The sequence below is a fragment of the Netta rufina genome, assembly GCF_964035555.1.
Source record: "Netta rufina genome assembly, chromosome: 12".
NCBI classification, from domain to species: Eukaryota; Metazoa; Chordata; class Aves; order Anseriformes; family Anatidae; genus Netta; species Netta rufina.
In genome coordinates this window covers 4,834,808-4,861,137 of record NC_140135.1, presented here as the reverse complement: position 1 = coordinate 4,861,137, position 26,330 = coordinate 4,834,808, and the positions used below count along the sequence as shown (strand labels likewise).

At 36.8% G+C, this 26,330-nt stretch overlaps 1 protein-coding gene across 5 annotated transcripts in view; it reads right to left on the bottom strand.

Annotated features, from left to right (window-relative positions):
* The window catches only part of ATRX (ATRX chromatin remodeler), an 85,215-nt gene that overhangs the window by 39,535 nt on the left and 19,350 nt on the right, over positions 1–26,330 (bottom strand). For 4 of the 5 annotated variants that reach the window (XM_084293983.1, XM_084293987.1, XM_084293985.1 and 1 more), the window contains 11 exons: positions 23,969–24,078; positions 21,836–21,903; positions 18,033–20,950; positions 14,653–14,731; positions 8,112–8,242; positions 7,388–7,570; positions 6,307–6,400; positions 5,645–5,753; positions 4,809–4,988; positions 4,280–4,421; positions 2,973–3,082 (listed from right to left, as the gene is read on the bottom strand). In XM_084293983.1, the coding sequence (XP_084150109.1) occupies positions 2,973–3,082; positions 4,280–4,421; positions 4,809–4,988; positions 5,645–5,753; positions 6,307–6,400; positions 7,388–7,570; positions 8,112–8,242; positions 14,653–14,731; positions 18,033–20,950; positions 21,836–21,903; positions 23,969–24,078 (4,124 nt within the window). The remainder of the gene's footprint in view (positions 1–2,972; positions 3,083–4,279; positions 4,422–4,808; positions 4,989–5,644; positions 5,754–6,306; positions 6,401–7,387; positions 7,571–8,111; positions 8,243–14,652; positions 14,732–18,032; positions 20,951–21,835; positions 21,904–23,968; positions 24,079–26,330) is intronic. The other variant, XM_084293984.1, reaches the window with a different exon arrangement.

Genomic DNA, 26,330 nt, shown 5'->3' with positions numbered 1-26,330 from the left:
CAATTCCTCGATCATGAAAGAAGATTTTCAGGATCAGCAAGTCTGAAATAAAATTTATCTCAACTAGATCAGAGGAGGGCAGGATTAGGTATTTCCTATGCCACTCCACTTGCTGAACTGAAGAATCGAAGGCTCAACTGCAGATGCAGAAATGGAAGAATCCACTCTGAAGACTGGATTAGAGGGAAGACACAAGCAGCAGGAAGCATCTGACCCAGTAAGGCACAGCAAATGCCAGCAAAAAACGACAGATACCCCCTGCTAGATTTGGGGATACCTCTCCAAAGATTTTGTCTTGGAACACATCTCCAGACCCTAAAACTAATAAAGGAGGACATCAAGTCTAGCCAAGCCTATGGTCTAGCAGTGTCCACATGTGCTGACTACACCAAACACCACCTAGTAAGGCCAATAAAAACTACTGACAAGCCTCATAAGCCAAACATAAAGGTGTCCAAGACCAGCTGTCAACAGCACTGTACAGCGTCTGGTTTGCTAAGTTACTACCCTACCAAGGTTGTAACGCTGGCTGTTGTCACCTGCGGATGAATCCAGCTGCGGCACAAAAACGTGGAGACATCTTTCATAGAGCACGGAATTCCAGGACGTGGGTATACTGACCTCTCTGGGAATGAACAGATCTGGAGCCTTCAGGTCAAGTGAGAGGGCTTCCCAATCCAATGGGGGAAGCTTTCACCACAACTGACCAAGACAGAAGAGGCCAGTGAAATGGCATTTCCTCACAGACGCTTTGAGGATCCCATCCTCACTGTAGGAAGAAAACAACCTCTTTGAGAACCATCATCACCACGCCAAAGAGACTGCACTCCAAGGAACGACTGAAGTGCATCCAGACTCGGAGCATTTGAAGAGGGAATTCGGAATGAAGTGCTGTACAAGCGCTGGCTGCTACATCAGCTAGACTCAGACTCACCAGAGGCACCTGGCAGATCTCCTGTCAAGCGACTTTACAGCTAAGGACTGCTCCTGGTGGAGGAAGGCCCTGATTGAACCCAAGCTGAAGTCAATTCTGATCATCTCCTGTGTCCGCAGAAGTAGCAAATTAGATTTCTAATGATTCACCTCAAGCTAAAGATCAAAAATGTTCACAACGACTTGTTTCAGCAGCCAGTTGTCCTGGTAGACCTAGGAGTATGTCCCTTCTCCATAAGTGAGGAAACAGCATCAATGAAGCCAACGAAGACAACAAGTCCACAGCGGCCCTGCTTTTTACCAGCAGTGATCTTAGACAAAGAGTAAATGGCAGACTTTTTTTGGATATACACACTAATGGTCAGCTTCCTGCAGGTCAAGAGGCATTAAACAGTTTCCTTTTTGAAGGCAAGTGATGACATCACCTAAAGGCACCATCTTTTCCACCTTTCGATGCAAGATTTCAGCCTTTTTAAGCACTGATAAGACTGTTATCCTCCTTTATTTTTGAGAGCTCTCTAGATTTTCCATTTCTCCTCCCCAAAATAAAAGGGAAAAGTTCTTCTGTCAAGTGACTTCTGCTAAAGGAATTCTTGGGAACAGACTGGGCAACATGGCAACAAGACAAGCAACTTGCCTCAGTTCTCTGCTCATAGTGATGCTAAACATGGCTAAATGCAAAGCCAAAATTCATGAAGACAGATACTTGGGAACAAGCAAAAAGAAAAGGAATTCAACACTCTCAATTCCCCTGAAAAAGTAGCAGCATGAATACCGAGATGCGGGGTATTCAAGAAAACTGTTCTGTATCTTTTCTTCCTTTTGAAGGTCAAAGTAAGCTGACGGAGGGCATAAGCATCTTCTAAGAGACTCAAGAAAAAGAGCTACGAGTGCTGTTTTACAACAGCTGCTTGGGTGATCAGTTTCAAAAGAAACATTTTTAAGATGAGGATTGAGCTTCAGGTTTTAAAGATGTAATAGAAATGGGAAGCTGTTCACTGTGCAACTTTTAATAAGGCGGAAAAGCCAACTGTAACAAAATGGAAATCTTTTTAAAGAAATGTGACAGTATTCTGTTTTAAAGAGTTTTAAGAAGCAGTCTTCAGTGGTATAAAGGAGAAGAAACACACTAAAATGATATTGAAGGCTTGACCCTGAAGATCTGAGAAAGCGAAGAACTCTAAAGCCAAAGAAAACAAATAAAGAAGCAAAAAAAGGCTTTAAAGCGTATCGTATCTTTTTACTGCTATGGCAATGAAAGCTCCTGGTCTTATACGTTTGTGATGCACAACAACGCAGAAATAAGAATGTAAATACAAAAGATTACTGGAAAAAAACAAAAACACAACAGATTACTGAAAAAAAAAAAAAAAAAAAAAAACACAGAGAACAAGCCAGTGTTCCCCTCCTCCAATCCAGAAGAGTCTAAATTATAACAAAACATTGTTTATGTTATAGCACAAAGCATCTAAGTTTAGACAGTAAAATCCTGGCATAAAACAAAAAAAGCAGAACCCAATGAACAGATAAACATCTACTTTATCAATGCAAAAAATCCAAAATCCAAAAACCACTGAGGAAAAGAAAAAAATTATAGGGCAACACATGAATGAAGAAGAATGAAGAAGACAGTAAAGAGTAAAATCTGCTTAAGGTTATTAAATTGGCTTAGAAACAGAGGTTTCTGAAACTGTTTCCTACCAGCTGCATTTTGTTATTCTGGGTTGTGAGTGAGCTACACATCATTTACAATTACATATGAGTTTTTAAGTGACTATCAAATCTGAAACTAAATAAGGTAATTGTTATTTTTTTAAGTGGAGGAAGCACAAGTGCTTATCAGAACTTGCACACCTACATACTACCAAACGCAACTTCTTTATGAAAATCTTTTTACAAATCCTTTTCTCCGGTAACCCTCATCAAGTCACAGCCTAGTACATTTTACTATGTTCTGAAAGTCATTAAAATTGCCTTTTGCTGGATCAGATTTGAGAGCAAGCTACAGACCAGAAAACACTAAGACTTTTGTTCCTTACCTGTAATGTTTTCCCCAGACCCATACAGTGAGCAAGAATGCATCCTGAACCAGGAGACGTCTTTGTCTTTTTAACAGATTCACAACAGCAATCCCACATGAACTGAACACCTGAAAAAAAATGTTGAAAAATTATTTATTAATCATCCATTTTATTAAAGTTCACCTGCTAAGAGCAGTCACTGTAAGATCATGATAAATCTTAGAAAAAGCAGTGCTCAGGGTAACTATTAATTTCTGTCAGATGGATAGCATGAGAGATGAGCTTTGTCTTAAAATCAATTATATTCACAGTTTTCACTAAAGATGTGGCAACTGGATTAAAGAGTATTACTGTGCAGCCTGCAGATGGCTTCAACCTTGGGGGCAGGCAAAATAGAGGAAATAGAACAGCAGTGGCAAATGATCTTGGTAATCTGCAAAAAGAAATTCTGTCGAGACAGATCAGATGTAAATCTCTATGCTTAAAGAAAGAAAATTCAAATAAGAACTATGACAGCTGAAAAGGAAGAGAAAATATAATCCTAATAACAACATGCGTTAATATGAAGGTCTGCTGGGTGATTTCTTCTTTTAAGCCATGTATTTACTGGGGAATTGTATTCTACAATGCTATACTCAGTACAGACGAAGCTTCAATTCAACTATTGTGTCTGGTTCAGGGCACCTCCCGTTAAGAGCTGAAATAAGCCCAAAAGATTCTTACTCAAATGGAAAGATATTTTATGAACTTTCTAGAATTTAGAAGAACAGAATGAGCCATGAAGAAAGCTATGATTGGTCATTCTCTTCTCCTTCTTCACTAAAAGTAGAAAACGAAAAGAAGTTGGGTTAAGCTGCAGTCAAGTCATATCAAGTATCAGAAAAAAGATTCTGGATGAGAAAGCCAGGAAAATACTATGAGATTTTTAAATCAACACTGAAAACTATAAAATTGGGGGGTTGTACCCAATGATCTTTCGAGGTCCCTTCCAACCCCTACAGTTCTGTGATTCTGTGAAAATCAAACAGATACTCCTGAGCAGGATGGTTAACTTATATTTGATTCTGCCTCAGTGCAGAGAGCTGTATGATCCTAAAGACTCTTCCAACTTGAAATATCTACGACTCTTTGCTTGCAAAACAGAACTATGTATTTATTCGTGATCTCATTTGTTCAGATCTTCCAAAATAGAACATTAAACACAATGCTTTGGTATTTGCCTGCCAAGGAGTTTTTCTTATGATTCTATTTCAGATCATACATAACACTGTGCCAGTGTAAATAAAAATAAAATTAGAAAAAAAAAGTTTTAAATCTCTTCTTACCATCTACTTGGTGTGGTTTCAGTCTGGTAACTATACTCCTGTGAACCTGCACTAATGGTTCTTTTGTTTCTTCATCTTCATCTAAAACCAGCTTAGTTGTAATGGGACATTTCAGAGGTGAAGCATCTTCTATCTCTATCACCTATAAGCAGAAACAGTACACCACAGGAATACTTTACAAGTGAATAATGCCAAGCATTTGACAAACACTAGCTTTAGCAAAAACGGATGTCATTACTTAAGTAAAGAGAGACCTTTAATCCTTTACCATGCATCATCAGCTTGCTTTGGGGGATTTCTTTTTCCCATGGAAAAGCAAAGAAATACGCAACTGGAACAGCTTTTTAAATATCTCAGTAGGCTTAAATAAAATGTTACCTGCAAACTACAAACTAAACTTATGGCTTACAAGACTACATATAAGTACTTTAAAAATTACTTATCAAACTAAACTGAGGTAGAAATATGACATCTTATATGTCATCAGCAATTCAACTTCCTACCATTTTGCAATGAAAACAGAACATACCTCTCTCAACTTCTCTCTCTCCCGTTCTCTTTCTGCTATCCGTTTTCTTCTTTCTTCTTCCTCTTTAAGTGCATTTTGTGTTTCTGTTCTAAGCTTATCATCTTTAATTATCTTCCTTATTTTCTTTCTGCCTTTTCCAGGAGATTTTGAATCATCATTTTCTTCATCCTCAGAATTACTCTATTACAAATTAAAGTATTAACAAGAGAATTACGACACAGACCATGAAATCCTTGATTTTCAGATAAGCTCTCAGTAATTTCAATACACACTGGTAGTTTAGTTCATAGGAAAAAAGATACTGATTTTTGTTTGTTTGTTTTTTAAAATGGGTAGTCAGCATGACAACAGAAGTGGCACCTTAACTATAATGTATTCTGCAATATTAAAGATAAACGCAGCTGTGCAAAAGCAGTACTGAAGGTACTGTTATCATATAGTATCAAATAATGACTTAGTAAAGAACTGTTCTTCTGATTTAGTGCTGCTAGATAAGCCAGCACCTACCCTACACAGGAAAAGAAACCTTATTACTAGAAAAATCTTAACCTACTTTGTGTCATCTTCTATATTTAATTTCTTAAAATTCCATTTACTTAGAAGTTGTTTTGCTTTTTGTTTCCAAATTAACAGCTAAACAAGGAAACAAGAAATGTGATGTTGTTTTTGCCCATAGCAGTGCTACTTTACAAATTTTAACAGTTAACATTGAGAAAAGTTTTAACTTTTTACTGTGCTTTGTACAGAGATGTTTGAGATACCTACATCCCTGAACAATTAGCATACAAAACAGGAACTCCTTTTCCCATTTATTAATTTGAAACACAATACAGTACCTTGTTGTTGTTTTCACTTGAAGAATCCTCTTGAACCTTTATACGCCTCCGTTTCTTTTTCTGTTTGTAACTGCGCTGATTTTCTTCTGCCTCAGCTTTCTTGGCAGATCTATAATAAAGGCAGTCTTACTGACAAACAATAATAATAGATTGCCTCATTGACAAACAATGATAAAAAAAATTACATGAACTACACTGCTAATCAACAGAACATATAGTCCTTTTGTGCAGTCAGGGTTTTACTTCCAAATCCTCTCCTCCCCCTCATCTCACTGGACACACAGAATAACAGACTATTCCAGACAACTCTGAAGAAGGTCAGATTCATTAAATATCAGTTTGCTACTGCAACCCACCATTCCCCAAATGACATAATTGGCACAAAAACGCTATTTGTTTTGCTACATTTTTCCTACCGGCTTATCAAATTGCCATGTACCACATGCTGTGGTACAAATGCAAAATTCTCACATCTGCTGCAAATGTAATCAGCAGATAACAAAATCATATACAAGAAGAATCAAAGGTTTTAAGGACTGATCCAATGTCTCCAAAGTTACCACAAGTCTTCACGTTTTACTGTCTCACTGCCTAGACAGCAGGGCTGAAAAATAAAGCCAAAACCCAAAGATGAGGTAAGAAGAGTGAAGTTTTATTTATACCTTGTTCTTGGACGCTGTTCATCTTCAGACTCGCTGACTTCTTCACTAACAGCTGATTCGTGAAACTCTGATTCATTTGAATCATCGCTGCTCACTTTAAAAATGAAGTATGATTTCATGTTGAATATTATTGCAAAGGAAGCAACATGACATTTTCTAATCATACAAAGTATCTGAGGTCAACAAGCACTGTAGAAGTTCACTTCAGACAGTACTGGACCCATTCAACATACCAAGAAGCAGCATCAGCAATATTAGGGGTACAGAGCAGAAAAGCTGAGTCCTGATAGCCTATTAGGCCAACAAGACTAAGTTTTTTTTGCATGAAAATATCTAAGCATGATTTAAAAGCAAACAGAATTGTATTGGAAAGCTTCAGAGACCATGAGTAAAGAGGACAGAACATAATGGGGAACAGCGCTGAACTTAGGAAAAAAAGATGATTTTTAGTTAAATAGAAGCTTTCCTTTCAAATGTTTCAGATGTCATTTTATAATCACACTTCACACATAACACAGACGAACAGTTTACTAACAAGGTGGGCAATTATATTACTGTGTTTATGGCTTGAAGTTTCTTCAGGCATAGCAAGTTTAGAACTGACTCAAAATGTTAGGGGTTAACAAATTCTTTGCTCTTGCATGCAAGGAGGAAAATGAGAAAGCTAAGGCAGGCATCCCTTCACAGTGCCATCTGGTGTCAGCTAAAGCTCACAACATTTAAAGCAGGTGACACAAGGGCCTATTAACAATCCAAGGAAAGGAGAAATCACATACAAGGCAAGATTGATTTTCACAAGTGAGGCCTACTGGGTTTCACTCTGTTATTAAAGATTAATATTGTAAGACTCAACAGGATTAATCCAATTCCAAGGATACAGTAGTAAAGAGCTGTAACCTGCTGCATGCACATCTAACGTTTTAAATAAAACTGTTTATCAAACAGAAAAATTAATTCAGATTTAATACACAAGGAAGCTTATACAGAGATTAAAAATTAAGACTTTCAGATCTGCATTTTGACATGCTTTGGGGTTATTTTATAGAAATACTTTTTTGACAGAAACATTTGGATTGTGTACCTTTCCTTCTATTTCTGCGCTTCCCCTCTTTTGTGTCTTTAGGTTTCCCCTTTTTTTCTTCACCAGATTCTCCATCACTCACTGTCAGCTTGTGCCTCAGCAGTCTGTGTCTGTATCTGGGCTTCTTTGAGTCTTCTTCCTCTGAATCTGATTCAGAATTATCCTCCTCCTTTTCATTCTCTTCTGTCGGAGATAAGAGTCAGTACAACATGCACAGTGGTCATTTTTTTCTTAAATTTGCCAAGAATTCACATCAGAATTAATTTAGGTTAATTTCTCTGCTTTTCCAGGAAGATACAGACAACAACATACAGTTGTTCCCTCAAACCATATTTTACACTGCCTGAGCACTGAAGTGTCTGTTGCAATGACTACATCTGTTAGCCAAATCACTCCTGTATATTTGCATATCTTACTGTTCTTCACAGAATATTCCTCACAAACCCACAGAATTTCTTAATTGGCTATAAAATAAGACTATTAAAAAAAAACAACCCACAAAAAACAAACAAACAAAAAAAAAATAAAACCACTTTCAGAACCACAAAAGGGATGATAATCCTCACGATCATGTGCACTGTCTTTTATTTATTTGTCTACCAGAAAGCGACATCAGGTTTTTGTTGTTGAAAATTGAAAACATTTTAATAATTTCTCAAGTGACCCTTGAAATTATGACAGGCACTACAGCACCACTTTTTTTCCAGATGCGTTTGGTGCTCACCATCATCTGCTGTGTTTTCATTTTGTTTTCCAGTTTTCTTTTTTCCTTCATCCGACTCTTCATCTGAAGATGCATCCTCATCAGAGGAAAGATTGGCTTTGATTTCTTCTAAAAGCATTTTCTTGGCAATTCTTTGAAGTAAAACAGAAAAAACTATGTATTCCATTGTTCAAGCAAATCTATGAACGATAAATGTAATCCTATACCATTCAGAACTTCACAAAAAGGTTTGAAAGCTGAACAAAAAAACATATGATGAAAAGTCACTGTGATAAGACAGGATATAAAAGCAAAAACTCAGGTTAAATAAATACATTGCGTTAACTTGCTTTTAGAAAGCAGATCTGTATCATGCTTGTTAAAAGTTAAGTACTTCACAGTAAGGCTGCAGATAGTTATAAAGCGTAGAAACAAACATTTCATTGTATTCATGGTCTATTTGCTCTATTTTTTCCATTCTCATCTCTTGTGATCTCTGCTGGGACAGGCACCTATGTGAATTCTAATCGTAACAAGAAGGAGAAGATCAAATCTTACTACTCAAATCATTTCCCCCTGTCAAGTTATCATTCTTGATTGATTCACATCAATGGGATTCAAATGCCTTCATTTCCTGAGGCACTGAATTTACACCATTAAACAGCCCTAGTTTTAAAAACAATGCAGCACGGAATGCACGTTTTAAGCATAAAGGATTGCTGCGATATGCATTAATTCACAGGTTTTAAAATATATGTATTACCCTACATCTACATAATTACCCTTCAGTTGGGTTACCATACTAAGTGTAGGACAACTCTATTGCAAAAGAGATGCTGCAGTAATGGATGCAACTCATGATGTCTGAAGATGAACATCTAATAAGTGCCTGGGGGGGGAAAAACACACTGAATCCCTCATGTAACTACAAGCACTTGCCTTACAGTAAATATAGCAAAAAATTAATTATACATGACACGAAAGAGATTTATCAAACATTACGGGACCTGAATTTCAAGGAAAATAATAATCTTATTTCCTGTTCCACAAACTGCTCAGCTCCCCACAGTTTCATTCATCTCAGCACAAGAATGTTTTCCGCTAATATGCAAGAAGTTACTATGGAAAAATGGTTTCTTTATGTGCTCTTGCAACATTAAAAAACAAAAACCAAACCAAAAAAAATCTGTGTGAATATACATCCAAGGGAAAATACGAAATGATGTATCAAACACACAGGAAAACAGTGGACTTATCTGAGAACACTTCCTTCCAGAGGGAAAAGTCCTGAAAGAATGAAAGCAGGACTTCCCCATATTAATATTAGAAATATTATAATTTTCATTCTGTGGTTATCAATGTTAAATGATTTTTTTTTTTTCCCTAGGTTAGAACTGGTCTGTCTTGCCTTTCAGGAGAATTAATGTATACTGCATGCACACTGTTCACAATGGGAAAGTTGGTGCCAGTCCAAACAACCATTTCAAACCCATGAAACTCAGCCACCATCAAGGCTTCACTTGGAGCTGCTGGAGGAACAACGATCTCTTAAATACAGCTTCTTAGGCATTAGAAAATTAAAGTTGTTACTGTTATGGGAGGACAATAAAATCAGTTTTAAAGAATTTTGTATTTCATTTTGCAACATGTAGCACGTCCCTAGAACAAAAACCTTCAAAGGGAGTTTTCCCAAGGCATCCTTACATACACTTCTAACAGTATTTTCTGTTTTTAGCTTAGTAGAATATTCTCTGGAATGATTTTACGGCTCATGTATACTTAGTTGTTATTAAAAGATGGAAGTAAAATGGTTTAGTAAACAGCACAAAGCCATTTGAGATTGCTTAATGAGTCACAAACCATCCAGCATCCAAAACACCCCTCTCCTGCCTCCCCCTTCTTTTTGTAGGAATGGCTTGCAAAGAAGTAATTGAAATAGTTGATTAAAACTTTACAATGCAACATTCTTGGTAAGCTTGTAATTCTGCAATATATCAACAGATCACACTGTAAACCCTATGAACACTTACTGAAGTCCATAGATAAGTAACATCCGCTTCTGAAAGTTTTTGCATTAGGTCCTTCCAGAGGATTTGGAAAAGGGACTGCCTTTTTATTTTTTAAATAATCATCACAACGTGTGTATATAAGAAACTAAGACTATGTTTCTTCCATCTTTTAATGGTTTGAAGAACTTTCTGTTGAAATTGCTTGAAATGCCACTGGTTGGCTTTTTTAGAAAGCTTTTCACATAAACTATCAACACCGAATCCTACTCCAGGAAATGGAGACAGAAGCAGTTTGATCAATTTTCTCATTTAAAAACCAACAAGAATATCACCAAAGCTTTTTTTTTGGCTAGAAGATAAAAAGCAGCAAAGCTAAAAAGAATTGCAAAATTTTCAGACGAAATCCTGAAAGTACTGCCTAGTAACACTGCCTCTGACTAACTTCATGTCATGCTCTATTGTATTAGCAAAATTAACAGACTTTGAATGTGGATAATGATACTTACCTTTCATATAAGTCACCTTTAAAAAATCATTTATTTTTAAACAAAGATCAACTTTGGTTCTTAACAAGAGAAGATGGGCATTTTTATTTGCTCTTTACTTCCGTGAAATGTTTAAGAAAAAAATTAACTGCAAATGCATCATCCACCAAAAAAAAACATGCATAAGTGTCCATAAACAAAAGATGCTGCTCTTTACCTACTGATCATCCTCATAACCACCAATCCTCTTGACCTCTTCCAACTGGGCAGGTTTATTAGTTTCTAATTAATTATCATAATCTTGATTAAAAAGTTAATGTTTTTATACTCTGAGGTGCATATTTTTAGCTAGGATAAAGATTCAACCCCTTTGGATCAAATGGAAATGGAACTGTTTGCTTAGCAAAAACACCTGCATTCTCTTCAATGCTGGTATGATGTTGGGCAAAAATTGGAACACATTGTTCAGACATGTTCAGAATTTAAAAGATTCCTACTTTTAATGTAACCACAAAACTGATTAGAATTAAACGTGTAAGCAATATTAGAACCAAAGAGATTAACCCTTGTAAATGCATCTGAAAAAATGACTGATGTAACACATGGCTTAAATGATACAGAGGAAATTGAGTACTGAACTCTTGGAATTTGTTTTCAAGTTAAAATATGTCACTCAGAATAATATAGTACATTTCTAATTTAAGATGTAAAACCATTTAAAGTGACCGGGTTTCCAAGCAAGGAAACGGAATGCTCTTGATGTAACATTTGCAGGAACATCAAACTGCAAGTACCAAGAAAAATAAAGTCATGGTAGTGTGAAAACTCCTCCCTTCCCATTCTCCCCAGAGACACCCATAGAAAACAAAAGATATTGTAATATTTACTTGTGTCAAGGGTTTAGAACATATTCTTGGCCAACCAGATTTGAACACGACAAAGAACATTAAATAAGAAAAAGCACAGAGCTGTGCAACCTCCAGCAACCCCTGCTTTGTATTCATTTCTGCCACAGTGCTACTGCCATCCTGTTGCCTAGACCCACTCTGTTTTTATCTAAACATAATGTAAGATTTGTAAGAAGGACATTTTATGCAGTGCCATAAAGGGGGCTATAATCCCACCAGGACATATAAACCATCTCTAGAGTAAAAGTATGTGTGTTCAATTTTATATAAATAATTATTTAAATACACTACACTTTTGCAAGAACGATACTGAAAACACAAGTTTATAAATGAATTGGTTACCATGTATTTTCTAACTTACACTAAAGGAAAATACCATTTGAAAACAAGAGGCAAATAGGAAGTTACCTAGGAGTTGCTTATTCACAGCACAGGACTACCTTAAATTACCCTTCAGACATTTCAGCAAAAATGAAATAGTAGGTGCAGCCTCTCGTGACGTGGAGTTTAAGCCCACAGGATAATTTGCACCATTCTTGTTTATGAATTTTAGAGTGCCAATACGATGGACTCGTAGCTTGTCAAGAACCTTGATGAGACAATGCTACACTGTAAAATAATTTTCTTTTTAAAAGTTTAAAATATTATTTGAATGTGATGTATTATTATTACCAATTAGATATCAACTCACACGTAGTGTTCATAAATACCTACTAATTATATGTAGAAATAAAGTTGCCCAAAATAAGCCTTTGAGGACAAAAAAGAAAAAAAGCCCCATCACGTGGCTAATAAAAGCCACCTTTCTTTCAACTAGAGCATTCCTGCATTAAATGGGCTGCTGGTACATTACTGAAAATTTAGATCCATTTAAAACATATTTTGGGAGATGAATGTTTGGATGGAATGTCATACATGTTTTAAAAAAGTCAAAACTGCCAAACACCTTCTTCTAAACACTGTACTGTCTTTGTTGAAACAGTCTGATTTTCAAGCTGTCAGAGTTGTATTAAATTAAATGCTTGGACAAGAAAAATGTTTTACAAAAATTTATTGCATCCATCAAATACTTAAAGGCATTCTGCATTAAATACACTATTTACTTCTTAATAAACAAAACTACTGCAAACATATTAAACAGTACCATTTAAAAGATCAGAAGGACCAGTAATAGATCATTACACAACATAAGATGAAAGCATACAGCACTGTCTGTCATATTATGACCCACTTGGATATTGCATTTTGGCAAAAATGATTTCAAGACTATTAATATTCATGTCATGCACATCCAAAGGTATGCAAATAACAGAACATCTAAACTAGAGACTTGCAAACATGAAAGCTCCCACGCTACAAATACCCAGTAGGTACTACATACCCTCTTTGGCCTGGAAGAAAATAGGCAACTTATCTGAATAGTAGGTAAACTATTTAAACACTTTGTGTTGAGTAAACAGAAAAACAAGCTTTTAACTTCTGGAAATTTGTTCCATCTTTTTACATTTTATCTCTCTGATTTTGGTGCTAAGTACATCGCATGCTGAATGTAAAATTAGACTGCAGTTACCAGTTAACATGTCTGAAGGTTGACAAAACTGTTTATTGACAAAATACCTCCCCGTATCATAAATATATAGTCAAAATATTCCCTAAATATAAACTTAAACAAATATTCAGCTTTAAAGGAAATTACAGAAACTGATTTTTAGAACCTAATTTGGTATTACTGATTTGTTCATTATCAGTTGGGTTAACTCTTAAACTAATGGTGAAGGTCTGTCAGTAACATTTGTACTGTGAACACTGAACTTTGACAAAGTGTATTGGCTTAGTTATCCACCAGAAACACTTCAGAAACAAGCAAAAAAAGAAAAAAAAAATCAAAACAGGACTGAAATTAAAGCATCGTTTAAAAAAAACTTGTATTACCATTGCTTACACGTTCTGCTTATGACCCTGTGCTGTCAAGACCCTAAAGAGCATCTTTCTTTAAAAGTTAAATTGATTAAATTTGATGACTGAAACTACATCATCAGCACCATTTTGATGCCAAACTGAGGTCCGTAAAGGATATAAACCAGTGTTTTTAAAATTTACTTCAGCCATATACCAAAAGATACAACTCCGTGAAACAGATACCGTGTTCTAAACTAGTAAGGCTCAGAAGCAGAAAAAGACTCCATCAGCAATTGTGCAAAGCTACAAAGCTGGTCCCATACATGCTATATGGCAAAAAAAATCAGTTTCTGAAATACTGTATAAAAATTTGTTGAACAGCTCTTTAGTCTAACTACATTAAGTTCAAAAATCAAACTCTAGCTCGTAACTGATCAATACTTTATGTTGTGCATTCACTCGTTAGGAAATGAAGCTTTTACATTTTCTAGCCAGGCTAATTTTGATAACTACAATGATAAAATATGACATGTCTTAATAAACTAACTATATCTTACATAGATTTGTTTTTATTGAACTCAAACTGAAGCGATACATAAGCCACAAATCTGAGAACACTTATGCAAGACTAAAAATTTATATGCATACTTAGTCTCTTTGATACCCTATGCACAAGTGCTTGTAGAATCAGGTCCTTAGCTAACACATTAGTGACTTCAGTTTTTCTTTAATGGATTAAAAACTCATTTTAATTAACAGCTGAAAGTATTTGTAATACTGCTTTCTCCACAGTTTTCTCTTTATTGAGAAAAGACGTTTCAAATAAAAAAAGCTAAATTAGGCAAAAGCAATAACCAAGTGCAATCTGTAAAGATCTCAGCACTGCATATTGCACAGATCTACTCACTAGCTGAAATTCACATTTGTCAGAAGTAGGTTTTAGACCTGCCTGAATGAAAACACTTGTCACAAAACCCACGTTTTTCAATGGGAACATAAAATGGACAGTGCTGCAGTGCGTTTATAACACACCCTATGCAAGGTGTGTTAGCTAACACTTCTAAATACTTTCTTTGCATTTCTGGATTTTGGCCTCTGTTTTCTGGCCCCTTGTTCAAACTTGCGGGAAGCCTGTGAGCGAGTCTTTACAAGGCAGGCAGTCCTGGTTTTTACAACCTGCTTGCTCTTCCGTTGCGCCGGTTTGCGCCCACGCCTAGGGTGTGTTATAATCTTTTTTAAGTCCTTATGGATGGAATCATACCTATTCTCAGGATCGTCATCATCATCATCTTCCTCCTCCTCCATTGGAACAGCCCTTGATTTAGGGTCTCCCTCATCTCCTGGGGGAGGAAGGGGAAACAAAAGAAATAAGAAAACGCTTGATACACGCGAAAGCAGCAATAAGCAACACAGCACATGAACTATTATCTCCATCAAGGTATCCCACGGTAGCCAGGCTGGAACTAGAGCATCTGTATGGTCCCTTTCAACCCAAACCATTCTATAATTCTATGATGAAGAATTCCCATATAAAAATAGCTCGTTAACACCACAACATTTTCACTATATAACCAAAAAGCTATCTGGACAATACAAATAAGTACTTTTATTAGGACAAGTACCTAGCTTTTCAAGTAGCCCGTTTGTCCATGATATTTTTGCTACTACACACAACATGCAATTGTTTCCTTATCATATACTATGAAATTATTTATTGTTTTTACACTAAAACGTATAAATATTGAATACTCCAGTTACAGAACTTCATTTCTGAACTGTAAGAAGTTACTAGCTCCATTTCAGGAGCTCTGCCACTGAATTTACAGAAGCTAAAAAGAATATATATATCTATATAGAATATATACTATAATGCAGAATCACTTACTACACTTCTCATCTGCCTTGCTGCTACTAAGAATTATCTGAGAACAATAATCCTTCCCTGTTTTTCCTTTCTCTCAAAGACAATGCACATACATTTGCTGTGTATTTGTGAAGACCTATTTTGAAAAATGAACGTTATCCTTACAGTAAATATCAAAACTCAGCTGTACAACATGGTTATCATCTCAGATGGAAAGCATGTCAAACAACACTGAATGCAACACAAACTGGGAAAGACTAGCACAACATGACACCTTCTCATTCCTCCACACTTTCCTAGCTGAGCTGAAAGAAATTCAGATAGCACACAATTTTTAGCACACTCCCAGGCCCTCCCACTTTCTTTTCTCTGACCTGCACACCAGTCAAATCTTCAGGACAGTAATATTAAGCATTCAGAAAAAAAAAAAAAAAAAGAGACCTTAACATCCTAATCAACTGAGATCCCCTTGTTCATTTCTACAGTGCATTTCTACCTGTCGGGAGCAGACCAGAACTAGGCTGTGCAAGGCTTGCTCTGAGGTGTTTCAACACACCCTTGTCCTGGAATTAGTGCTACACGGTCCTGTCAGACATCTGGTTAAGAGGTGATCAGAGAAGTCCCTCAATCTCAGGCTTGGATAAATAGAAATATCCTGCTGCTTAAAATGGATTCTAAGTCTCATTCACTCAACACCTTGAGCTTGTTCAAACACAGAAGTAAACCTGAAGTCAACTGAGAGTAAGTGCAAGCTTGCCTCCTCATGAAGCACTATAATCAAGTTGGCTTCTCATAGAACAATACAACAAACGAGGCTGGAGGAGACCTCTGAACGTCATCCCCTCCAACTCCCTCCTCAAAGCAGACCTAACTGCAAAGCAAGACCAACTGCTCTGGACCTTGTCAAGCCTTGAGTACCTACAAGGTTGGGGAGTCCAAAATTTGCCAAGGCAACCACTTTCAGGCTTTGCCCATCCTTCACGTGAAGAACTTTTTCTGAGAGTCTGATCGGAATTTTCCTTGCTACATGCCACTTGTATCTAGCCTCCCATCCTGTCGCTGTGCATCTGGCTCAGCCTTCTCTATACCACCCCTAGGGAAGTCAGACGGCAGCAGTGAAGATTCCCCAGCTTTAGCACTGACTCTCCAGGCTAAACCACTCGGTTCCCTCTCAGACTGGCTCTCCCATCAGTCATCCCACATCACTGCCTCATTCTTCTCATTTGTAAGCTGTTAACCCTCAGCCTACTTGCTGAGCCAGCGATGCTGAGAACTGCTGCATATGGGTTACTGTCAGAGTACAATCAGTTGTGTATCTATAGGAGTGTTAGTCCATTACTATGCAAAGAGTTCACATTATTTGCAATCTTCCTCAGCAGTGGTGTCATTGGGGAATTACCATTTTGGCAGCTGCCAAGGAAAATCCCTGAAAATCCCAGTACTATATGCAGAGATTCAACTGAACGTACTCCATCAGAAGACCTTGAAAAACAAGCTCAGTACAGGGCAGTATTATGCAGATTAAGAAAGTTATTTTCCATCTATTATTCTACAATGACACAAAATACCATTAATCAAGCTTTGCTTTCTTGCAGGATCATAAATCCAAGGAAGCATATGAAATGCAACCGTTGCATCTTTAAAAATTAACAGCTTCCCAGAAACTAAATTGCAACATAACCCCATGAAGAAATGGGTGGGCGTCAAGTTGGTAGGAAAAAAAGAACGTGATGTCTTACGGATGAAATTTTAATTTGTCTCTCCCTAGAAAATATCCTCACAAAAATAAACTCCCTTTGCACTCAGCAGTAACACTTAGAAGTGTCTGTCTACAGAGGTTTTCCGGGAAAGCCAAAACTCTACAATGTCCCTTCTGCTATCTGCACAAATACATTGCAGTTTTATTGGTTGTTTAGTTGCAGTTTCACCAATGCCTGGAAGTATCTGAGCCAACAGTTACAGTAAAGTCACGCACAGAAAGTTCTATGAAACATCATCAGAAGCAAGTGGAAAACATCTTCCCTGTCACTGTAATCAACAAAAAGATTTCTTTTTTTTTTTTTGGTTGCAAATTAATTTCCTAAAAACACCTGTGGTGTCCAGCAACGTGAAAACTCCCTTCCTTTTGATGTTCTGTAAAGCCAAGCACTCAAACCCAGCAGTTCTGTATTTCTATTAATTTCCGAAAGACATTAGACATCGGTGAAGAAGCAGTTTATCTTGGCAGGACAAAAACAATTCTTACTATTCAATCTGCTATGAAAACATTAATTGGTGACACTTCTGTGAACAGGTGCTCTAATGCCCCATGGGTCTCATCAGGAACAATCGACGTGATTTTAAGACGTACACTCTATTACCGCAAGTTTGAGTCATCTCCACTGCATAACCAAGTGTCACTGCAGTTCAACACATACCTACTTGCTTAAAACTAGCTTCTGCTGAACTGTACTGAGGCAACCAGAGAACAGACAGGCTTTTGAAAGCCATGCGGCAAGGAAATACCTGCTGGGATTAGACTATGATTATAGCTTCTCAAGTCTCTCCACTTCCTAAAGATTTCCCCTGACGTCCTTTACTCCAGAAGCGACAAACACCACAATAAATTGTAATGGTGCTTCTAAAATCAGCATCAGAAAACCTAACTGGCTACAAACTTTTCAATGTTTGCTTGCTTATGAATATTTTCACTGCTACATGAGTAAAACGTTACCCAACTCTTACAATTTCCTCCATTCATATGCTAATAATAGGCGTAAATGAAAATCTTTGCACACCTGATGACTGACAAAATCCTGTGCCAGCAGACAGCATTAAATTTTCAGTCACTGGCATAATTTTCTGCTCATCACTGCTTCCATCACCTGTGGAATTCTGCTCATCATTTTCTTCCTTATCAGATGAGGATGAAGAAGTGACAACAACCTTTTTTGACACTTTCTTTTTCTCTTTCAAGTTATTCTTTTTACTTTCTTTCACTGACCCTCTTTTAACCTTTTTCTTATTGCCTTCATAAGACTCCTCATCAGAAGAGGATGAGTCATTCTGTTCTTTCTTGGTGATTTTCTTTTTGTGACTTATTTTTTTCTTTTCTTTAGTTTCACTTTGTTTTTTATTCCGCACAGCATCTTCAGAAGAACTCTCCTCTTTCAGAGGAGATTTCTCAGCATCGGAAGACAAATCAATCTGTTCTCTTTTCGATCCCCTCTCTCTTAAATTCCTCCTTTTCTTTTCTTTAGCCATTGTTTCATTTTTAGTTTTGTCATTTTCAGAAGAATTGCAACTGCCTTTCTCTGGGGACGACTTTTCAACATCAGAAGAGGAATCATCATGTTCTTTCTTGAAGCTTTTCTTCTTCAAATTTTCAGATTTCTTCTCTTTTCTTTCTAATCTTTTTTTGTTCTTGAATTTCTCTTTTGGAGAATCCAAATTCTGTTCTTTCTTTGCATGTTTCTCAGCACTCTCTGAAGAGGAATCTTCCTGTGCCTTTTTTTTCTTCAAATCCTTATTTTTCTTAACTTCACTTGGCTTTACACCTTTAGGAGAGCTCTCCTCTTTCTCAAGTAAAGACTTCTCCACATCAGAAGACTCATCTTGCTTTCCCTTTACAGCTTTTTCTTCCAAGTCTGTGTTTACCTCTTCCTTAGCATCTGACCCAACACTAATTTTTTTATCTTCAGAAGAATGATTAATCTCCTTCTCTGGGGATGACTTTTCAGCAGCAGCATCTTCAGATTTACCTCTCTGTTTCTTCAGATTTGTCTTTCTTTTGCTAACTTTCTTCCTCTGCTCTTCCTCAGAGGAATCATAACTGTCGTCTTTTCTGGAGTATTTTTTCTTAGCTTTTTTTGCAGACTCAATTTTACTCAAGCTTTTTATCTCTTTTTCTAACTCAGAATCATAGTTTGAAGAATCTGAATAGTTCTGTCGTTTCTTTTTTGCAGCAGCAGAATTTTTGGCAGATTTGCCCCTTTTAGCATCTAAATCTGAACCAGAACTGGAACTTTTTCTTTTTCGCTTTCCATTTTCATCCTTTACTGGTTCTTTCTTCAGAACATTGGAAGGCTTCTGATCATTTGCTAGTGCTTCGCTATTGCTATCAATATCCGAAGAACTGCGACTCATCATAGCTACTTCTTTAAGAACAGCTGGCATCTCATCAGAATCTGAGCTATTATCTAGTATATTTGGCTTTTTTGATTTAGAAAGCTTATTAGGCTTAGGACCATCAACAGTACTGTCAGAAGAGTTTCTTTTATCTTTTTTCCTCCTCGGTTGTTTTGATGATTTTCTCTTACGTTTTTCATTACACGTGTCATTGCTATCTTCTTCCGAATTTGACGTTAAAGGATTCATGTCTGTTTGGCGCCTCAGAGGCGTGGTCTTCACACGGGGTGATCTCCTGAGATCAGATTCCTCTGCAAGTGAAACGGTTTCATTCTCTGTGGAACGTTCACTGCCAGCATTATGATTTTGTTTTACAGAGTCACAGTTTTCTTTTGCAGGTACTGCATCAACATTCTTACTTCCCTTCTCGAGACTGCTGTTTTCATCTTTAACTGAAGACTCCGAAAGGGAAACAGGAGTCAGTTTTACAATCAGTTCCTTTGATCCCTTAGCCGAAGCTTTTAACTTAGATCCACTTTTGGTATCTTTCAAAGGAGCGTTCAATTTCATATTTGAGTTTAGAGTCTCGTGATCTGTTCCTGCATTTCCACTGCCTTGCTCATCCGCTGTAGTCTGAATTTCCATGGCAGATTCTAGAGTCTCAAAAATATCTTCAGGAACAGATGAGGGAACAGACACTATATCCATGTCTAAAGCCTCTGTACTATTAGGTTCATACTGAGGTTCTTCATTTCTGCCAGACTTTTTCTCTTCACCAGTTGCACGTTTGTTATCTGTTTGTTCCACTGTTGGAACACTTTGATCCATTGGCTCATTGTCAGGCTGTTCTGATGCAACTTTTTCCTTCTTCTTTACAGTGTCATCCTCTTCTAATGCTGCATGTTCCTTTCCTTCATCTTTCTTCACCTCATTTTTTTCTGATCTAACATCAGTTTTTTTCTCTTTGGTATTTTTCTCTTTGATTTTAATATCCAATGCTTGAATCTCCAGGTTCAGACCTTCTTCTAGTGCCAGATGACATTTTTTGATGTCACCCAGCACAGATTTAAAAGCTTTTAGCTGACGAAGCTGCACAGCTGGGCTTATTTCTAAATTTTCTGCAGCCTTTTTCAAAAAGCTTACAAAGCTAGAATTCATATTTGCTGTAGTCTCAACCAGTTTTTTTGTTTTTTTAAGCATGTCTTTTGGCACCATTAGTGCTTTATAAGAGTAAGTCAGTGAACCTGAATATGAATCATCTAGTTTTTTTTCTTCACCATTGCAATTTGAATTATTTCTCTTTGGAGAAAATTTGACTGTGTGGTCGTATATTTTACTTTTTTCACTTTCCACCTTGATCTTTTTTTTGTTTTGCTGCAGTAACTGTTCCAAGTTTTCAAAGACACTGTCACAAGCAGTGACCAAGTCCAACAGAGGCTCTGGATGGCAAATATAGCAGTGCCACTGATTATTTTCATCCAGTATGGTTGATAGCTCCTTTCGACCCAGGTTGCGCAAAATGCACTTTTTACAGAAGGCGTTATGGCAAAAGTCACAGCAAATCAAGTTTCCACCTTCAGCACACCACCTGAAACAAGACATTAGAAATATGAAAGTCTTATCTCCACATAATCAAGGCCACATATTTGAGAAGTTTGCATATTTTTCACTATTTGATAATGAATCTACACTTTAAAAATTCAGGTGATAAACATTAAGAAAAGCATGACTGAAAAGTATTTAACGGAATTAGAAAGTCAGAATATTGAAGTGTTCAACCAACAGTTCAAAAAGCTGAAAGGGCCAGCAATATCCAAACACTTTCAGCACCCATCTTAATCGCAAAACCAAAACTAATTAAATTTGATTTTCCATGTTTCTTACGAGAATTAAGAAAGTCTTTCTCTTCTGTTTTAGAGCAAAATAATCAGCTTAAATCTTTTTCTAGGCTTAGCTGGTATATTACTAGTGCACATACACAGCAAAAAAAAAAAATCACCTACATACAGATTGCATGGTCTTCAACAAAGACCTGAGAAGTGACTGATATGAAAGCTCACGAGCAGCACAAACTGCACAATTTTCACTGGATTACTCATTTAAATGTTTGGCAGGTACACAATAAAAATACTTTATATCAAAAGTGGGAGATGCATCTGGAAAAATAAAGTTACTGTGTCTCACAAGGCTTAGAATGTCATATTTTATCCCCAGCTTTGAACTGACGTATTTGTATGTTAGATGCTATTTAGTTAAAAATGTGTTGTCTTGCAAGTGTTTACTACTATATTTCTTTATAAAATGTTTTCTTGTTCATTATTAAAAGAAACTGTGAAATATTTACAAAAACCCTCTTGGTAAGAAACAACTGTTAATTAAAGCTCTTTTGTACTAGTCTTTATTCAATAATTTCATTAATGCAAGAGAAAGAAAACACGAACTGGGGGTGTTTATTCAGGTTCTATATACCTACCTACACTGTTCATCCATTCCATCTGAATCACGGCTTATGTCATCACTCATGTAATACTTGTAGCAAGTCTACAACGAAAGACAGAACAAGGAATTTTTCATTCAATCTCAAATGCACTCCAGTAAGCCATATGATTTCAACATGCACTAGGAGCAGACCATTAAAAGCACCAACTGAAAGGTATTCAGCATTCTACCCCTGAATGTTTATTATTAATCTAAAAAGAAAAAAGAATCATAGGTACAACAGGTCCTAAATCATCACTTATTTAGATAGCTCCAAGTTTATTTGAAAGTTATGTAACAGGCTTTTGTTTGATGACTGCATATTTGCATATTCTAGAACATGAACTGAATGTTTGTCTTCAAATTTAGGAAAGATTTTCTGCCTACATTCTAGGGACATCAACAACACAGTAAAGAAAACCATGTCTCCCTGATACACTTAATCCTACATAAATTAGTTTTCAGCTCTATGTTATTTATTCATCAATCCCGTACGATTTTAAATAAAAAGATCTTCAGTATTCATCCCGATGTTAACATCGAAGGCTTCAATTTCCAGGTGCAGATAGCATTTTAATTAAAAAACTGGTAACAAGAGGAAAATAATACACGCAACTCAGCTAGCAGTAGCAGTGGCTTCAGGTGCTGAAGTTTTTAAACCAAATTTTCAAATCATTTTCCAATCATTGCTAAAGGAAGTTCTCCTAAACTTGAAGGTCTGCTTATACTTCTGGGATTAATACAAGCTATCAGCTAAATTCTGCCCTTACACCCAGTGAATTCAGAATCCAGAAGAGACTTCCACCTGAAGTGATCTGGAATACAGAGTTATACACCACCCGAACACCAAGAAAAGCCAACAATATAAGCTGATGTTTGGACTCTTAGCAGTATACTTAAAGTCAAAGGAAAACATTCTCTGAAATAAAACTGGAAAGTCTAGGGCTTTTTACCTAAGCAGGAGGAAAGAATACATGGAAGACAGAATATGCAGGTCAGGGACTTCCATTCCCCTCTCACACATTAAAGTATGGCCATGTTCAATTAAGAAAAGATACAGAAAATTTGTGGGAAACAACAAATGACATCATTACTTAGCAGAACGCAGTCAGGAGCTGTTAGGGAACCCAACAACCTAAACAAGTTTCAAAACTGAACTGGATACTTGCACATATCACACGAACATGTACAGTTACATATCAATGATTCTCAAGTCTTGGAAAGAGTTAGGACTCTAATGGAGATTGAAAACAGTCATCCTGAAAGCTAATTTGCCTGAAGCACGCTTTATAAAAGAAACAAGCCAGAATAAGTAGAAGAAATGAGCCAGAATATTAGACTATATGGACACGTCTGAGACAGTAAGTCAGCCAAATGCCTAACATTATTTGGGATCTGGGGGAGAAGCAGGAGAGAAGGGGAACGCTAAATATGCACAAATCTGTATCTCTGTATCTTCAGAGTTATCTGTATAAATACAGAATCTCTACAGATACAGAGATATGTAACAGAGAGATCTCTGTCTCCTTGAAAATCCAAAGGTAGGTCTCTGCAACAGGAGGCAAAGCCAGTTCCTTCCTCCCCTGCTCCTCATCTCTTGCATTGCTGGCAACTTACAACCCAACTGAAGCCACCATCAGCTATGTAGCTGAAGACCCAGATGTTAGCTTAGGGCTAGAGACTACATAATCGTTACAGAGGTTGCCATAAATTATGACAGTCCTGAGTCTGTATGGCAGTGAAACTGAGACGGTGTTGAAGCTAGCTTTCTACTTGTTGCTCTGATGGTGTTTTACATACAGTGTGCTTTACCAGGAGATCCAGAATCCAATTTGTTCTTATAATACAAGTAGCAGAAATTTCAGACAGACTATTTAACATCACTAATACTCTAGTCTTAAAACTGTAAAAATAACTTACAAAGAAATCACAATGAGTTTAACTGAGGTATACAAAAATATTTTTTGTTGCTTTCTGCTTTAGTTTCCTTAATTATAACAGCTGATGACTGAAAGGTTTTTATGCTAAAAACCAAGAACTACTCCCACAAAAATCCCACCCAAATCAACTTATATGACATTTCAAACAAAAACAAACAGTACAAACTGTAGAACTGTTTACCACATACCTTACAAATAAGAACTTTCAGTGTAGGATGTCTATAGATTGAATCCTTTTGAAAATGGTTCACCTGTTGCCCACAAGCTGTACAGCTTACAATTCCATGTAGTCCTTCCTCTATAGAGAGGATTATAAACCACACATTAATTCTTTTTATTAATTTTTTAAAAGAAATCTGTATATCTATTTCATTTTCTTACAGTATGTTGGCCTGTTATGTTCTTTACCACCCAGTGTCAGAGAGATGTTTCTGCACTGCTCACCAGTTAAAGATTGGAAGAATTTTCCTCTAATTATTATACTCCACTTGGGATCAAAATACATCTTTTCCTTTGGGAGACCCAATTTGAATTAACTGGTCATCTCCTGAGATCACACCTAAATGTGCAAGTCATCACTAAAAATCTTTCAAAGCCCTGATATCCTGTATAACCTTCCTCTTTTATTCTTTAAATGGAATTTTATGAACACGGTTTGTATTACGATGGTTCTTTCACACACAGCTTTAGTTTCTCAGTGAAAAAGACTGGAAACCATTACAGAAGGTATATGTAATGCTTTTAAATAATGTCTGAAAAATCCTCTTTCAGTTTTGTTCCCTTCTTGATTTCTTGTTTTTAAAGTACTGTTTTGCTGTAACACGTACGTTCTCAACATCTTGCTGACTGTTCTCTTAGTTCTGTACCACTCTGGTGCCACGTATACATTTGGTCAAGAAACCATCTCTATGTTAATCCCTCAGCTCACTTCTAAAGGCAGTGAACTTAGGGTTGGAAGGCTTGCTCTCTGCCAGGCTATTAAACCAACTAATTAATACTGTGAGATATGAGACTCTTTTCTTTTCAGCAGCAATGATGCTTCCAAGGAGGAAAATCATTTGAGAATGCTTATACATTAAATTAATATGCTGTCACAAACTTAATCTGGGATCAAGTAGACAGAGGTTTGATACAGGCTTAACTGTGACTTGCCATTTGCTGTCATGTTCAGTAAGTAGTACAGGGAAATTGCCTCAAATATTTAACTTCATGGTTATAGTCTGAGTACAGACTATCAATAAAAAAATAACTACTACACAGAGTAAGAACCAAGCACCAACAGAACAATGTTAAGGAACTGAGTGGACATATACACAATACAAGCTACTAGCTATTAGCTCCTGAAGCACAATCTCAAATAGACTACAGTTCAGTGAGAACAGCTAATACATCCTTACAGTTCAGTGAAAATACCAGGTCTGAAATTATGAATGCAAAATGTGTTGATTTTAACTTCAATGCATGCAATCACACATGTACTGCAGAGCTTGTAGATTTTCAAAACATCCCATATGACCTCGAAAGCTCAAGTGCCTGTTCCAAATGCTGCACTGTCCTTACTGGGTGTAAGAAATGGAGGGAGAACAAGCTATTCGCTATCAAGTCCCAAGCCACTTCCACCTTCTCTACAAATTTGAGGGGATAAAATACTGCCTTCTTCCTAAAATCTGCAAGTTAGCACTAGAAAAAAAAAAAAAAGGTATTTTTGAGGCATACCTTTGTAAACCATATTACTACTACAAATGATAGAGGTCCGAAGAAATGAAGTAACTATTTATTCATTAATACTGAGAAACTACTTTAAAAAAAACATTTCTAACTAGTTTGTTAGGAATTCCTAACGAGTTTGTTAGTAAAAACACAACCATAACCGTGCTGCAGACACAGAAGTTGCAAATAAGGACTGACACAATGCCTTTTAAGAGTGCTGGGTAAGACCATTTGGATGCTACAAAGGCAAGAGAGTTCCGTTACTACTGACATTTCTAACATAAAAAGGACATGTAACTCCTAATGAAAATGTGTAGATGCAGTCTGCAAAAAAAACAAGATGCACTGGCTTTTTTTCTTTTTAATTTTTTTTGTTCTTGTTTATTTACTCATGCTGTGCATAGAATTCAGGATGTCAAGCAGCTGGGACTACATGCTTGCCTGCTTAAATCCGTAAATGATCGATCTTGCATGTGCACAGGCCAGGCACCTCACTGTGGCAGCAAGAGAGAGGCAGAGGGCCACGTCCTTTAACTAGGCCTGCTGCATGCAGCAGGTGCAGAATAAATGGATCAACACTATCTTTTCTGCACAACTGTTTAGACACATTCCTAATCCAGCTGTTCTTGAGGTAGGCTGTAGCCACAACTCTCTCCTGGTTACTCTTCCTGTTCTGGAAATGGGGACAACTAAGGAGAAGGCACTACCTATTCCATTTTATTCAAAGTCAACAGGAGCTTAACACATATATGGGAGAGCTTTAAAAATAAATCATACAAAGATTACCAGCAGTGACACAAATACAGCTGAGTTTGCCCTGGGTAAAGGCATGGTCTATAA